Source organism: Delphinus delphis, chromosome 9 (assembly GCF_949987515.2).
Source record: "Delphinus delphis chromosome 9, mDelDel1.2, whole genome shotgun sequence".
Lineage (NCBI taxonomy): Eukaryota > Metazoa > Chordata > Mammalia > Artiodactyla > Delphinidae > Delphinus > Delphinus delphis.
In genome coordinates, this window is record NC_082691.1 from 86,859,153 (window position 1) to 86,876,595 (window position 17,443).

General features: G+C 50.6%; 1 protein-coding gene across 1 annotated transcript in view; it reads right to left on the bottom strand.

The window, feature by feature from the left end:
* Positions 1 to 376: 376 nt before the first annotated feature.
* PLXNA4 (plexin A4) overlaps positions 377 to 17,443 on the bottom strand; it is a 200,903-nt gene continuing 183,836 nt past the window's right edge. The window contains exon 4 of the mRNA XM_060020913.1: positions 377 to 1,092. Coding sequence (XP_059876896.1) covers positions 1,027 to 1,092 — 66 coding nt within the window. The 3' untranslated portion in view covers positions 377 to 1,026. The remainder of the gene's footprint in view (positions 1,093 to 17,443) is intronic.

Below are 17,443 nucleotides of genomic sequence, written 5' to 3' on the forward strand. Positions count from 1 at the left end.
CACAAGCTCCCTTTAGCAAGGCCTCTGATGTGGATGCCCCCATCCTGTCTGTGTTCCTTATTCCAAAGCAGAGAGTGTAGCTGGGATTTTGAGTCCTGGTGGAGGCCCGGGTGGGGCCATGGTAGGAAAGGCGCCTGGTCAGGCAGAGACTTCTCTAGGCAGGTGTTGACTAGACTCACTCATCTAGATCCACGTCATCTTGGTCGTTGCCTTTGAGCATCCTCCAGGGACTCAAACACTCCCCAGCTCTGACCTGGCCCAGCCCTAAGAAGGATTTAGGACATCACCGGGACTTCCCTGGTGGTGCAGTGGTTAAGAATCCACCTGCCAATGCAGGGGCCATGGGTTCGATCCCTGGTCCGGGAAGATCCCACATGCCACGGAGCAACTAAGCCCGTGTGCCACAAGTACTGAGCATGCGCTCTAGGGCCTGCGAGCTGCAACTACTGAGCCCACGTGCCACAACTACTGAAGCCCGCGTGCCTAGAGCCCGTGCTCCGCAACGAGAGAAGCCACCGCAATGAGAGGCCCCTGCACCACAATGAAGAGTAGACCCCGCTCGCTGCAACTAGAGAAAGCCCACATGCAGCAACAAAGACCCAACGCCATTAAAAATAAAAATAAAAAAAAAATAAATTTATAGAACAACATCATTAAACTCACAGAGACATCTTCCTGAGGGTTCAGAAGTCTGGTGGTCCCCCAGGAAGTGGTAAAGTCTCTGGAGGCTCGAGAAAAATGCCATGTGGACAGGGCTCCCCAGCCCTCAACTCCATTCACCAAAAACAAATGCTGTGTGCACTCCTGTTGCGTGCACTGGGGACCACACAGGTGTCAATGCCCCTGCCTAACAGCATCTCACACAGGGCCCAGGAAGAAAAGCAGACAGACACTTGATCAAATGACCGTAACAAGGTGAGCTATGAAAACCTGGGAATATTGAGGAGCCCAGCAGCAGTCCATGAAACGGGGTGATTTGTCCTGCTCCAGGGCGACGCGGGAGGGAGGGGCAGATCAGAGAAGGCTTCAGAGAGGAGGCGACATCTGAGCTGCGAAGGAGCTCCCAGAACAGTCAAAAGGGTGGGAAAGATGCTGAAGACAGAAAAGACAAGATGTATTTAGCAGGGAGGCAGGGAAACAGAGCAAAACACAACTTAGAATTGCTGGGATATACGTGTATGCAGTGGGGGGGACCTTGCATGCAATTTAGAAAAGAAAAAGGTTAACAGGAACCAAGGGAGGCAGGGAGCGGTATTTCCTTCCAGTTCATGTGGTAGAAAGGCGTGGATAGCAGGTCTGCAGGCATGACCTCAGACAAGTGCCTGACACTTACAGAACCTCAGCCCAGGGATTGTTCAAAGTCCCTGCAAAAGCCCTTGGGGTTTACAGCCGGGGTCGGGGGGGAAAGGATCCACTGCACCACAAGGCAGAGCACAAGCAAAGGCGGACACAGGGAGGGGAGGGAGGAGGGCATCCCAGGCTCTGCGGCTGCTCTGCGCAGGGCCCTGCCGCGGAGTCCCACGCCCACCGCATCCCAACTTAGTGGCTGTTTCTCCTCATTTACACTCGACTCTGCTCTCCCAAATACCTTCCCGTACGGTACTTTTTTTGAAGGCCCTTCAAACTCCATGACTATCAACAGTGATGTTAGGCAAGGCGCTTTCAGCAAGAAGCAACCATAAGGAAACGAAATTACAGCTGTGAAATCTCCGCTCACAGGAAGCGATTTGCTCAGTGATAAGCATTTGTGAGGAGCCCGGATCAATCTCTGTGCCGGCGTCCAGCCTCCTCACATCTCCATCCTGCAGTGGAGACAGCACCCCTCGCCTCGGAGCTCACCCACTGGTCCCCACCCGTGACTCGGGTCTGGGTTTGGGATCAGAAGACATTGTCCCTGTGACTATCCTAGAAAGAACACAGGCTGACCGTCACCCCAGCCAGGCCCCACCTGCACCCCAGCTTCCTTGCGCCTCTGTTCCCCTAGGTCAACCTTTGGCTTTTGGGTGTGAAGCAGGGTTAATCACCTCCCTGCTTTCGGTGGGGGGAGCTGAATTCCTCCCTGAGCAATGTTTGCTTATGGAGAAACTTATCTTGCCTGCATTGCTCTCTCTTCACCAAACATGAATGCCAGCAAAAACTCCACTCCCGGCCTCATGAATTTTGTAAAAAAAACAAAACACAGGAAAAAAATTCTACACAGTATTCCCCAGATGCTCTGTATGAGACAATGAGAGAATACCTCTCTCTCTCTCTCCCCTGGCTAGGAGAGGCCATTTAGGAAGAGCTGGTGAATATGACATGCTTATGTTATTAAACAGCACCCAGTAGCCTTGCTTACTGGGACCCACTTGGAAAAGAGCCAGGTCCAAAAATACATAAGTTCTCTCCTCTTCTTACCGAAATCGTTTCAAAAACTTTCAGTCCTAAAGATCATTTTTTCCCAAGCTGAACGCCCTCTGCTTCCTGTTTATAGACTCTCATAGGATGGCACTTAAAGAATGCGTTTCTCTGATAAGCACAGAGCTTTTCCAGACACAGGATCAGTCCTGCCCTGCGTAGGGAGGAAAACTGAGGCACAAGATGTGACTTCTTCCCCACCTGTGGTACCCACACAGCACATGAGACAGGGGCGCCAGGCATCTCACCCAAGGCCCAGCACTCCATCCTCATGGCATCCGCAGAGCCAGCCTCTGCGCTCTTTCTGCCCATCACACCCCCCCTCCTCGCCTCAGCGCTTCGCTGCTTGGAGAGACCATTTGATTTACTCATGCCCCTCACGGCCACCAGCACAGAACCAGCAGAGTATGTTCTGCTTTCTGCTTGAAAATCACTCCTCGCTTTCCAGGAGACATCTGTGAGCGGGCTGGTGGTAATGATTAGAATGCGAGAGACCCGGGCCAAGTAGATGGAAGGGCCGAGGTGACTGGCGTGCCGAAGCACTGTTTCTCCCAACACTGTCTGGGAAGACAGAAAAGAAAGGGGAAACACTCAGGCTTCAGGACTGCATGTTGGGTACTGAGAGCAGGGAGCTGAGACCCTGTGAGGGGCTCACGGGGCCTTCAGAGCAATCCACCAACTTTTGCCAACACAGCCCTGCTTGTCTGCATGGCAGGCTGGAAGGTCGGGGCAACACCCAGGTGACTCCATCCCTGGCCCCAACATCATGTGCTCCCGGTACAACCATCTATGCCATGCCTAAAGTTCTCCAATTATCTTGTTTCTGTCAGAAGCACCTAAGTTATTCTCAGGAGTCACGACAGTCTCTGCGTGTAGGCACTAACTGTCAGAGCTCAGCGTCATCTTACCTCGCAGAAGTGATTTTTCTCTTACGTGTCAGAGGTCGAACGCTCTCAAGTCATGGGAATGGTTATTCTTCCCATGTAGGATTGGAGATGTGCTTTAGAGCCAAGAGGAGGAGTACTTAATTCGGAGTTCCAGCTTCTTACCACTTGTGGCATATGGCTGGGGTGTGGCACGTTCTGGGTGATGAGTTCCGACGTCCTGGTTAACGCAAACCCTCTCTAATATAGCGCAACCACTGGACATCAGGGTGGTCTGAGGAGAAGGCATGAAGCATGCAGCGCTGTCGGGCTATCCTGACTCCCCTACACTGGCGGATTGCTGTAGACTCTGCCCATCCCCGACTACCAGCGGCCAGAGCAGTGCCCTTACAAGTTCCCCATTCCCTGAGAAACTACCAGACATTCCAAGAAGTTCCATGAATAGCAACCACGACAAACTGCAATCGTGGGCCAGGCATTTCTCTTCTCCTGGCCCCAGATCTCTCATTTGTAAAATGGGGTTTAAGGAAAGAGAGAATGAGAATGACTTAGAATATTCAAAATTCCCTCCCACCTCTGATTTTCTTGGAGCCACTGAAATTTGGAATTCCACTCAAGGGTATCAGGATATACCTCTAGGTGGACTGAGTCTCCTTTAAACCAACATGGCAGCCGACACAATTCTGAAATGGGTATCTGTCCTCTTGTTTAAAAGTTCTGACATGGCCATTAGTTCTGTTGTTTGTAACAGATGTCCATAAAATTTGGTGCAGATCTTCAAATGTAGGCTGGACAGAAACCTGGCTGAGTGGTTGTGTGTGGGCAAGGAAGGGGGTATATTGCAGGAGGAGGTATGGAAGCATCCAAAGGTGGTTAAACTAGGCAATTTTTCATCTCCCTTCTCACGCTGGGAGCCTGTGATACACAAGACAGAACTTGGACTACACTGATGAGACCTGGCTTTTATAAAATCACTGGAGGAGGAACTTCCCTGGCGGTCCAGTGGCTAGGACTCTGTGCTCCCACTGCAGGCGGTATGGGTTCAATCCCTGGTTGGGGAACTAAGATCCCACATGTCGCTTGGTGTGGCCAAAAAAAAAAAAAAAAAAAATCACTGGAGGAGAGGAAGAAATGGAGGGAGCATCTCAAAGCTTTGTCAGAGAAGCATTCCTCTCTCCAAAAGCACCCATGGCTCTGTCCTCCAGCTTCCCACTGGACTTTGCGAGTACCTCCGTGGAAGCCCTGGCTCTGTAACCCTCCTCAGACCGTGGGCTACTTTTGAAAAGGGATGTACTTTACTCTTTGATGTATCCCCAGGCGACCAGCATAGTGCAAAGAACACAATTAGTGTTAATCCAATGTTGAAGGAACAAATAAAAGAATGAATGAAGAAACAATCTTGCCCAAGGTCACAAACCATCAGTGACAAAGTCAACATTAGAACCCAGGCTTCCTGAAACCTAGGGTATATAGCTCTTCATATTAACTCTGAGAATTTCCCAAGCAATGCAAGATAGCCTCCAGTAGATCGTCCTTCTTAGCCTACACACTGGATCTCAAGGCTTTGGGTTGGAGCCCAGTTTTTAAATTAATTCTTGCCTGACCTTTGCTACTTGCACACATGATCCTGGAGCCAGCCACCACTATCTCCTCTATATACGTACCCCCGAGGCAGGCTCACCACATCATATAAGGTGTTGACTTACTTATGGCTTGAGAATTGGTTGAGAGTTGCTGAAACTGGCCCCATATGGGATTCCAGGAGTAGAAGCAGCCCCTCCCCTTGGGGCTTCTGGGAACGACAGACAACTTTTTTAATGAACAAAAATGCCCAAGAAATAACCCTCTGGACAGTTGTTATCTAGTGCCCAGCTCCCCGCAGACAGCAGCCTGTGGAATTTGCAGCGATGTAGTCACGTGCACAGGGCAGCACCAGGCCCCACAGTAATGACCGGGAGGCACACTCAGCTAGCACTTCTCCCCCGAGAGTTTGTTCTTCCTCCGCTGCAACACTGCGGCCCTCTTGGCTCAACCCACCCAGTCCCTGGCAGGAACGCAGCACTTAGAAGCAGATGGGTGGATCCGAGGACCTGCCCAGAGATGCGGAGGGAGGCGTAGAAGGAGCAGATGAGGTGATGTGGCCCTGCATCCCTTAGTCTGTTGCCTAAGCATAGAGGGTTGCGAGCCTTGAAGAATTTCATAAGCCTGACTTTCAGAAACCTGCCAACATTCCAAGAACCCGGGAAATAGACAGCTGTCCTTTGTGGGGAGGAGACAGGACATAGGGAGATAGGACAGATTTAAAGCATCAGGAGAAGGGCCATGTGGGAGGGAACTCTGAGAGTTCTTGATTAAGTCAATAGAGACAATCCTTTAAGGCAGTGTTTTTCAAAGCTTAGCAAGCATCAGCATCACCTGGAGAGCTTCCTAAAACCCCATGGCTGGTCCTCAACTCCGGAGTCCCTGACTCTGTAAGTCTGGGTCTGGGATGTATATGTCTAACAAGTTCCCAGGTGATGCTAACGCTGCTGGCATGGGAGCCGCTGACACGGGGAAATGGCTTTAATTCCAACTAGCATGAACTAGGCAAGATACCGGGAAGAACTTCCCACAGTGAAGGTTTGGAATAAGGCGGGAGATCAGGTTACTGGGGACAGTGCAGAAGTCTCTTGAGCTGGATACTCATGTTTCCACAACAGATCTGGATCAGCTCTGCTTAGCTACAAGGTAATTTTACCTACCACCAGCTATATTTATATTCAGTTCCGTTACTAGATTACAGAGCATCTCCTACACTCCGAGCACGGTAACAGCACCTATTTTATGTACTGTATGTATGTACAGAAAATAGTACATGAAACTGGGGGCTTGGTTGGTTTTTATCCCTGTTTTAGATGAGGCAACTGAGGCTCAGAGACTCCCGCCAAGCCTCTCAGCTGGTATGAGGCAGAAACAGGATTCAAACGCACAACTCTAGTCCCACCATGTCTCTTAGCAATGAGGTGAGGGCAGAGCTGCACCTACCAGTATTTTCCTAAACTGTATACTACGGGTCAGTGCCTTACAGGATGGTTAAAAAAAAAAGAGCGACCCAAAATGTGATCAAGGTCAAATAAGTTTGGAGAAAGCAAATGCAGACAAAGAATGTACTGCCAGACTTCTAGGGTATTTGAATATACTTACATATATAGTGAATCTCAGAGAGAAGGCTAGAGGGCATTTCCCCAATTTGACCAGAGAATCTTTTTTTTTTTCTTTTTTTTGCGGTACGCGGGCCCCTCACTGTTGTGGCCTCTCCCGTTGCGGAGCACAGGCTCCGAACGCGCAGACTCAGCGGCCATGACTCACGGGCCCAGCCGCTCCGCGGCATGTGGGATCTTCCCGGACCGGGGCTCGAACCCATGTCCCCTGCATCGGCAGGCGGACTCTCAACCACTTGCGCCACCAGGGAAGCCCCGACCAGAGAATCTTTTATTCAAAAACAACTATTGAAATTTCAAGTGATATTACAGTTGTGTAGAACACAGTCTGGTAACATCTGGCGTCAATATTAATAAGGCAAAGAATTTACACCACTAGCCCATATTCTACTTTGCACACACTCACATATTGGAGTAAACATGTAGACCACGCCTGGTGTGATCCAAATCAGATTAGCACAGAGAAGAACTTACCGCGATCCTGCACCTTCCACCCAGTGCACAGGCCTCTATTTGAGGACCCAGACCCAGCCAGGCGGTCACAGGCTCCAGGCGCCCCCTTGCAGAGCCTCCAGGGCAGGAGACAGAGGGGCCTGCTTGTCATTCAGATCACCTCCCCTTGCACCTCCCCAGGCTTCCTGAGAGAGAGGTTCTAACCAGAACTGTTAGTCACTGCAGCTTCTCTCAATCAATTATTCACACTTCTATCTGTTGGCTTGCTTTGAGGGAGAAAAAAGAAAAAAGTCACGGGGATTTGAAAAGACGACGGAGAAGGGGAAAAGGACGCCGGGGTTTCTTTCCTGTGCAGGGTGTAGGGGGAGGACCCCTAGATGCACCTTCTAAGGAGCTGCCTGCATTTGTCCTCTCGGACTGAGCAAACAGGCTGGAGGTTCCTTCATTCCCTAAAGCCCCAAGAAGAGGAAGCAGGAGAGCTCAGACCATGGCCGGATTTCAGGGGTCAGAACAATGCTGTCCTCGGCTTGAGCGATAGCCTCTCGGCGGTTGTTTGCCTGGGTGATATTTGACCAGCTGAGAAGCACAGCACAGAAGCAAAATTCATGTTGCTGCTGGTTCCCGTCTGTCACACAGCCTGCTCCCTGCTCTGGGCCTTCCCCGGGAACCCAAAGAGGGCTGTTCCAACGCACCTGGAGGAACCCAGGTGAGAACCAAACATGAGACACCTGTGTCAGGGTCTCCTAAGCCCACCACGAGCTTTTCACCCTAAGCATGCCTAGTCAGTTTTGGCAAAATGATCAAGATTTTTAAATTGCTATGCGTGGCATTTTGCAAATGCAGATCGCTACAGCATCCGCTCATGAGTAAGAGAGAAGATGGGCATGGTCTGGAATCATTGTCATTGCCACTGAAATGATCTGCAATGATATGCCGTCCTTTGTATTCAGAGACAATGCTACTAACACGGTACAGTAAGTGCTTATTTTCCACCACACAAGTACCATATATTGTCCGAGCTACCAATATATTTGAGAGAGAGTGGTATGTAGGTGTGTGTGAATGTGCATATGTGGGTGTATATTTATATATACACATATACACACACACAAATATATACACAAGCAAATGTAGTTATATGTATATAATATATAATGTAGTATATGTATATAAATGTAGTTACATTCATGAACTGTTTCATGTGTATATGTCTGAGTAGTGTTGTATCCCTAGATAAGAATGCAAGTTCTTTGGGGCAACTTTTTTCTTTTGCACTTCTGTATCATCCTTAGTTCAAAACAGGGTACATCCTTCGTAAGAAGCTCTTAATAAATTCTGGTTTATCCCAGCAGTGAGGGAAGGCTCATGCTGGTCGGTCCCTCCACTCACACGCCATCTCTCTGAGGCCCACTCACAGCATGTGTCATGAGATGGTCCAGCCACCAAGCAAACCCATTAACACACTCGGAGAAAGACCCCCTCACTGCTGAGGTAATTGGTTGGCTGGCTGAAGACCTTGGGGTTGACTACTGGTATTCTCTCTCTGTTCTCAGACCTCAGTGCTATCTAAACAATTCTCTGGGGTTCTTTCTATTTTCAAAAGTTTATTTTTTCCACTATAAAAGCAATGAATGCTCATTTAAAAAATTTAGAAAAAGGTAGCTAAATAGAAAAATAAATAAATTGCATCTAGTCCCTTTTTCCAAGTATGGCTATTATTAGTCTTTTGGTGGATTTCTTTTTTTATGCATTGTAAAAAGTTTCAACGGTATCATGCTTTTTCACTTAATGTTACTGTACGAGAATTGGTTAGAATATTGGCCTTTATACACTAAATTTTATTTCATTATTATTATTTTTTAATTTATTTTGGCTGCCTTGGGTCTTTGTTGCTGTGCGTGGGCTTTCTCTAGTTGCGACGAGTGGGGGCTACTCTTTGTTGCGGTGCGCGGGCTTCTCATTCCGGTGGCTTCTGTTGTTGCGGAGCACGGGCTCTAGGCGTGCGGGCTTCAGTAGTTGTGGGTCATGGACTCTATAGAGCGCAGGCTCAGTAGTTGTGGCACATGGGCTTAGTTGCTCCGCGGCATGTGGGATCTTCCCGGACCAGGGCTCGAACCTGTGTCCACTGCACTGGCAGGCGGATTCTTAACCACTGCACCACCAGGGAAGTCCCATATAAACTAAATTTTAAATGGCTTCATAATATGCCAAATTTATCTCCCTATCCCTCTGCAAATGGGTATTTAAATTAATTCCACTTCAGCTAAATAATGCTGAAATATATAACTTGGTGATTAGCATCATTTTTTGAACTTTGAATTGATTCCTATAAAAAAATTATCTCTAGTTCAAAGGACCTGAATCTTTTAAAGGTTCTTGCTAAATAGTTACAAATTGTCTTCCCAAAGTGTTGTACTAGTTAGAATTCCCAGCAGCCACGCTTCAAATGCAAACAGAGCCAGCTTCATAGCACACTCCTGGGACTCATTTCTGAAGAACTATTTACAATGCGTTTCGACTCTTTCAGAGTCCTTGTTTACCTGTCCCTGTGCAGCTCAGATGGCCCATTACGGACCGCCACCCCGCCCCACCCCCGCCAGATATAGACAGTCTGGCACAGAGCAGGTAGTCCCTTCAATAAAATCTCCAGTTTGGGAACTAATTTCCAGCCCCGACTCTGGAGCAACCACCCAGACCAAGGTTCATAAGCACCCCCCTGGCCCTTCACCTCTCATGGGACAGAAACCTACAGACCACCTTAACAAGAACTGCACCGATGCATATCCCACAGGAATCATCTGAGGGGTCGTAGGTGCAACAGAATGAATGTGGAGCATTTTCACTTGTCTTCAGATAATCAGGTCACTACATCAGTCTCGAACCTTACGCTCTGCCTTCATGCATTCTTTGCCACATTTTATTTCCTAGTGAACTAGTAAAAAATATGGGAGCACATGAGGCCAAGTGTTCTCAACTCCTACCCTGCTACCTTCCTCCTCTCAGGCTTTCCTGTTGAGCATTATGGAATTGGACCAGATACTGGTCATGCAGGAGACACAGCCGCCATGCCCAGCCATCGCCCCTCGTGTTAAGGAAAGAAGGGGGGACAACACTGACTCTTCCTGGAGGGCCTTCCTGCTCAGATGCTAACAGGGCTTTGGCACATATGATCGGCCACAGTGAGCACTTCCAGCTTCCCCTTTCTTTCCTACCGCAGATGCTGCTGTGGTTCTGAGCAGTGAGTTAATTACGTGAGGTTACAATAAGGTGTCCTCTCTGTCCTGTGTACACACACACACACACACAGTGTCCAGGTGACTCTAGCTGCAAAAGTGGACAAATGAGAATTAAATTATCCTACCCTATCAGGGAAGATATGAACCAGGTCTAAGGGACAGCTGTGCTCTGACCGCAGAGTCAATTTTGCTAAACTTCACAAGTGATAACACAATAAGAGTGGACAGGAGTGGATTTCCCTGAAATCCAGTGTCCAGGGGTGCCCACAGGGTGCCTGGGGAAGGGGAAAAAGACCAACTACCCAACCAACCTAAGCGGGGAGACATTCTCGGAAGTCTTTTTTCCCTAGGGACTTGGGGTGGCAAGCTCTGAGCTGTGATGTCCGGCTGCGTCACACTGAGTAGATGCCGGCTCCTCTGTTTCTGTTTTCCAATATCCGAGGCAGACTATATACTAAACAGGTCCCTGCCGCTCTGAAATTTATCTCAGTTTGGCTGTAGCTAGAAAGCAGGACTTGCAGAGTAATTGTGGTTCTAGGCAATCTGGGGGGCCATCTGTGGCTGGTGGGTAGGGAAGAGGCTAGTACCAGGCATCTAATCAAGGTGAATCCTTTTAGTGTCTTAATAGACTTGGACCATGGTACACAGATGTAGCCACAAAAGACCTTCTTTTCCTTCCCATTGTCAGTAAACACCTGTACTCAAGTTCAGTTTCACAAAATGTGTCAAGAGGCCCAACAGCTATGGAACAGGGCTAACAAGGTCAGTCAGGGATCCAAATGCTGGATTGACCAAATAGCTTTGCTTTGGTTCCTTGGCCATGGACACCACCCCCAGCCCCAGACACCTGTCTCGGGAAGGTGTGCGGTGGCCTCTGTCTTAGACAGCAAGGGAGAACAACCAGGGCAGGTTGGCTCATCTCCATCCCTAGAAGAACAACTCCGAAGTCCCGCCTGATCAAGCAGCCCCTTTTACACAAAGGTGAGCACGCACACACTTAGATACATTCTCAATCACAAGTCCTCCTGCAGCCAAACTAGAACCTCGTTAACGAATTACCCCAGTTGAAAGGTAAAGCGGCTTCAGGTCATCCAGTAAATCACAGGCACAAATCAAAATCTAACCACTCAATTAAATCCGGCTTAGCTGAAGTCGTATCCTTTTTGAACACTGGAGTGGCTGATTTCCAAAGGATGTATGAAGATCGTTTAACACACGGTTATTCAATATCAAGCCCTTTTCTCTGTGATTCTTCCAACCTAATTAGCATTTAGTATAGATGACGAGGTGTTCTATAGAGCTTCTATCATTAAGGGAATACCTCTAGCTCAGAACAGGGGACATTTACCATCAACCTGTGAAAAGGCATTGATGGAAGGGGACCCACAGCTGCCCAGTGTTGGACCAGGCACCAAGGGCAGGGGGTAGAAGAAAGAAGGCAAGATTTGAAATGGGTCCTGCCACACTGCATGCCCAGGGTCATCCCCACCAGCCCTGTCCAGCATGTGTGACAGCCCTCCGGGGGCCAAGAACAACAGAGACCGCCACTGCAGGGGGAAGGCTGGACTTGTTTTCATCTCTGACCACTCCCCCAGCAGTCTGGGTCCTGCCAAACTACTGTGGGTCAAACGTGGGCGGGCTCCAGCTGGCCCCATTCCTGTTGTGACTGCACTTGGTTCATTATCACCCAGCCCTCCCCCGTGGGGCACGCGAGGCAGGAAGCCTTCTCACTGGCCTGTTTTGCAGCCTGGCTTATTCCTTCTCAGCAGTGGGACAGGTGGCTGCCTCAGTGGAGTCAAATCCTGCTCAGGGACCAGGGACGGAGGGACATGGCTGCCTAGACCCGGTGTGGACGCCTTCGAGGCTGTGCGCTCAAAGGCTCTCCGTCTGGCAATCTCTCTTGTTAGTTGGCACTTCCTGGCATCAGCAGAGGCTGAACTCCCTCTGATACGTTCAACCTTTGTCTGAAATACCCAGAATGCTGCCTGGGAAAGAAACACTGCGCTGAGCTTGGAAAACAGGCGACATGAGGAAATGCCAAGGACCTGGCCGGGATCCTCCGCAGGGATCACATGCCACACCACCAGGGTCTGTCCTCCACGGACAGGACACCTCTGTACTTGAGTTTCAGAGAATCAGAGAATCTCAGAGCCTGCAAAGCATGCCGGAAGTCACCTAGTCCCTCGCTGCTCACTCTATCCGTGGGGAAGAGCCATTTTGTAAAAGTTGCAGTCCGTTGTAGATGGACGCTTCTGTCAAATACCACAAAAACAAATTACTAGGAAAGTGAAATTTAAAAAAAAAAAATGCAAATTCACCAACCAGGCTCTGCGATGTTGCAGCAATGTCAAATTACTATACAAATTTCTAAAAGCTCATTCTCGGTGTCTGTACGACGTATCTTGTTGCAGACCGTTAACAAACAATTCACAGACCACATTTTGAACAGCAGTGACCTAGACCTTGCTACTCAAATTACGGTTCAAGGACCCAGAGTATCAGCCTCACCTGGAAACTCATTAGAAACGCAGGGTATCGAGCCCCTCCCCAGACCGCTTGAATTGCAACCTGCATTTGCATAAAATCCTCAAACGATTTGTGTGCACGGTCAAGTTTGAGAAGCGCTGGGACCGACCAGACTCGCACGTTAACAGATCAGGAACGTTTTCTCCATATTCAACCCTTACAATGCCTCTGAATAAAGCAGATACTCAATGTTGATGCGTCTCGACCATGCAGGAGAGTGGGAGGGGGGTGAAACACTCAACAGAGTCTTCAGGCTGAAATACTTCACGGGAGCTGAGCCGCCCATCTGTGGCTGGGTAGCTCTCGATGGCTCAGAAGCCACCTAAGGAGGACGGCACGCGTTCGCCAGATCTAAAGCGAGCCCAGAGTGAGCACAGAGGAGGAGAGAGGTTTGTGCATCTGCTGTCGGGAGATCTGGCACTTCACCAGGGTCAAGCAGGGAGTCCAAGGTCAGGATGTCGGAGCAGACAACCTGATTCCACCACCGACAGGGGGGCCCGCCCGACTGGAGACAGAAGCGTGTTTATTTAGATCTTGTCTGCTTAGCTGCTTGAGTGGCTGCAAGGAGTTTGATTTTCATTCTCCAGGGCTCCGTGCCCTCAGCCGGAACCGTGTTCCTGATCTGCGTGACCATTAAGGGCTCTCTGTGCCCTGCTCTGTCTGCCGCAGAGTGCCAGAGAGGCTGGCAGCCTCTGCTCCCTGTACCCCTCCTCCAGCGTGGCTAAGCCTCTATCTGGGGCTGCAGACCTCTTTCCATCAATTCTCACTGAGAAGCAGCCTGGGTCCTTAATTAAAACAGCGAACCTGCACACGAGGGCGGGAGAAGCCACAGCCCTATTAGTCCAGCCCAAGGAAATCGCAAGGGATAAGCACTGACTCACCGGGGACCCCATCTCTGGGCGCAGACTGGGTTTCCTTTCCTGAGTGCCACCCTACCCCTCTGTGGCCCACCTGCACTGTGACTCTCCTTCTATATGACCCTCATAAGTTTTCTCCTCCTCCAGCAAAAATCATCAACACATGGAGCTGGGAGACCCTCGAAACCGAGGTCCCAAGTGGCTAAGTGTCTTGCCCAGAGTTACCCAGCTAGTTTGTGTTGCTGCCTAAGATAATGTAAGAAAATCGGTGATCTGTGAGTCAATCACTCATATTAATCCCAGCCCCCAGATATTCCACCACAGTGACAATTTTTGTACTCAATATTATGTCATAATAATCCACCCCAACCTTCAATTTGGGTTCAGAAAAAATGGTATCCTCATTCACGTGTCTCCTCTGGTCCTGACCATTTATTTTTCACCTACCCAACTAAAGGGTACAGCCATCCAACCCTTTGGAGAATATTTCACAAGGAGTTTCACCCAATTACTTCTCTAAGGGGCTCCCCAGAGGCCTCAGGGCCCAAGCTGGCGCCACGCTGGCTTTAAGGGCGGCCAAAGCAGGAACGGTGTGGAGCTCTGGGCTGTGGGATTTAGGACCCGCTCAAGCCAGATCACTCCCCCTTCCCTCATCCCTTCCAGTTCTGCGAGATTCTAGGGAGCATCAGCCTTATTATTACATGCTTCAAAGCCAGGTTTCTTCCTGTCAAGTCTTATAAGAGGAACCAGAGTCACAGAAGCAGTGACAAGCAGCTCGGAGCAGAGGTAATGGCTTTCCCCGAGCTCGGGCTGCAAGTGACAGTATTTGCAGAAGGAAAGGGCAGCTGTAAATGCGGCTATCGCTAACTTTTCCCTTCGATAGAGTGCGCTGCAGGACATGCCGCAGCTCGACCCCAGCGTTTTGCCCCATGCGGTCTCACCCCCTTTCTCGCCAGCAACACGCCATCCTCAGCGTCTTCTGAGAAATGCCTGTCCACACCCAGCATGTCAGCATGTGCCTGGGATTCCTCGAAAGTTGAGTTCAGCTTTTACTCCCTCACATTGGTTGGGCATGAGACTGGCAAAGCCTCGCTCTTTCTCCTTCTGTGCTTTGAATCTTGGAAAACGATGCTTATAATAAGAAGGGAGATTCTTTTCTGATGACTTAAAAGCCAGGGAAAAGAGAAGGCCTTGGAGTGGGAAGGAACGTGGAGAGTGGGGCTGAGTCGTTTGTTCCAAGAATCACCGGTCAGCCTTAGGTGACCGGTTTCCCTTTTGCCCTAGCCTCCTTCTGACCCAAGCAAGGGGATGACAGGTCTTGTTTCTGCTCCCATTCAAAACAGAGTCAGCATCCCAGAAAGGTGAGTCTGTCCGCAGCCAGGAACATGGGAGGACTCTCTCTCTCTTCCACCCCAGTCTCCTTCCTCTGGTCCTTACTGTCCAAAATGCAACCGGAAGTCAGAGGCAAAGGAGCCACAGAGGTATCCCTACAGTTCATAGAGGATGCAGGGGATGGAGCATGAACAAAAGACAGGGGACAGGGACACACCACAGGACACGGGGGAGTTACGTTCTTACATTTCTGTCTTCCTTTTAGACCCCAGGTTCCTTGAGGGCAGGGTCTATGTGCCCAGGGCACGATGAACACTCAGTAAATATTTATTACACTAACAAGTAGATGTATGAGGGCAGGAAGGAATGGCACCAAGGGTGGAAACAAACCGGACCAGCCCTCATACAGCATCTAAATGTGAACCTGGTTGTCATTAGGGTACAACCTCTCCCGTACATGGATGAAGCTGTTTCTCCCGGCCTTTCTTGAGACTCCTCCCAGGGAAAACACTCCCTGAGCCTCCCAGGTCTCTCGCAGAGCAGAGTTATGATACTCCAAGCTGGAAAGAGCCTCACCTGGGAAGCCGACGCGCCGGACAGGCGGCAGGTGCCCCAGAGGCCCAGGCAGCCACTGTCCGGCCTCAGCGCCCTTCTGCGGGGAGGTGGGGAGCCAGGCGGCGCGTGTTGCCATGTGCCCTGCTCGGCAGTTACTGTGGCCACAGCCAGCACTCAGCCTCCTCTAGACTGTCCCACGGAGCCCTGCTGGCAGAGGCTGCGGTGATCCTGTAAACCAGGGTCGTAGGACCTCACCTACGGCAGAGGTCCAGGTGCCTCAAACCAGGGCGTGGACCCAGACGCTAGCCTCCCGCTGAGCCCGGACTGGTCAGCAGGCGAGACACAGTCATTCCCCAAACCCTACAGCCCGGGGACACGCTGCCTCTCTGCATCTGTCCGAGCACGCAGCCCAGCGGTCAGGTCCGGGGAAGGCGCTCCTGCTGGGCTGGCACGGAGCCACTTCACGAGCCCCTCTCCAGCCCGGCCCTGAGACCCATCCCTCCTGAGCCCACACGCCAGCCAAATAAAGCCATTAGAGCTCCCCGCACAGGCTGTCCCTTTACTCTCCTACTTGCCTTGGGCTGCTCCCCGCCCGTCCCCCACTTTTCATTTGGAAAGTTTCACTTACCCTTCCGGGTCTGGATCACGGCCCCCCTTCTCTCTCAGCACCCCTTTCCATCACCACTGACCCCAGAGCCTCACGCAGCGCCCCCTCCCCAGAAAAAGCTTCATTCCCCATTCCAGGCGCCCACAGCAGGTGGTGAGTCCCTCCATTGTAGCTTTGTGGTTTCTGTGCTGTACTCCCCACTAGACTGTGATCCCCTCAAGGTCAGGAAAAACATCTTTTTCATCTCATTATCAGCCCAGCACCTGAGACGGCACCTGGCACTTAGGAGTTTATTGGATGGGTTTTAGCCTCAGGGGCCCACAGGTCAGAGGTGGTGTATTTGTTTTTTTTTTTTTAAACATCTTTATTGGAGTATAATTGCTTTACAGTGGTGTGTTAGTTTCTGCTGTGTAACAAAGTGAATCAGCTATACGTACACATATATCCCCATAACCCCGCCCTCTTGCGTCTCCCTCCCACTCTCCCTATCCCATCCCTCTAGGTGGTCACAAAGCACCGAGCCGATCTCCCTGTGCTATGCGGCTGCTTCGAGGTGGTGTATTTGCCTCTGCCCCGGATGTCAGCCCAACATGTGGAGAGCACACAGTACCACATATCAGCTGGGACAGGGCTGCTTGCTGCTGGAGGCCCCAACTAGCTCATCTCTCAGGACCGGGTCTTGTTAGCTAGACACTCACTCATCCATCCAGCTGAGAAATGTTTATTGAGCATCTGCTATGTGTGCTCAGCGCGAGGAGTTCAGAGGGGAACAAGGTACAGCCTTGATCCTCTGAGACCCTGAGACCAGGGGGAGAGACGGAAAAGGAAACAGACGTGGTAGGGGAAGCAGAGGGGCTGTCAGATCCACAGAAGAGGCACCTGGCTGCCTGTGGGAGCAGAGAGCGCCTGGAGGCAGTAGAGGCTACAGCAAGCTCAGTACGGATAAATCTGGGAGGGCGGGTGGACGCTGAGCCATGCTGTCTTCAGCGTGCGTGAGGCAGCACAGACAGGCTCGCGTCGGAAGGAGGGCTGCGTTAGGAACCAGAGTCCCCAGCCAACGTGTGGGGAGGCCCGTTACAGATTCCAGACACAGAGCTGTTGAGACACAGGCCACTAATTTACACCCACCCTTTTTTTTCTTTTCCTTCATGCTAACTGGCATCCCTGTCTGACCTTCCCCAGTCCCCTGACAACCTGGGTGTCTGCCTGGCTAGCCGCCATCCAGAATTTATTTTTTTCCAAGTCCTGGCTGACACCCACAACACATGGGGGCGGGGCAGGGGAGGAGGGGGACCAAGCAGTTTGTGCTTGTGCAAAGCCGATTCTTCCATTCAATCCCTGTGCCGGGATGGGGCCGGCTTCCCTCTGAAGTGTTGCCCAGGCACCAGGGCTGCCT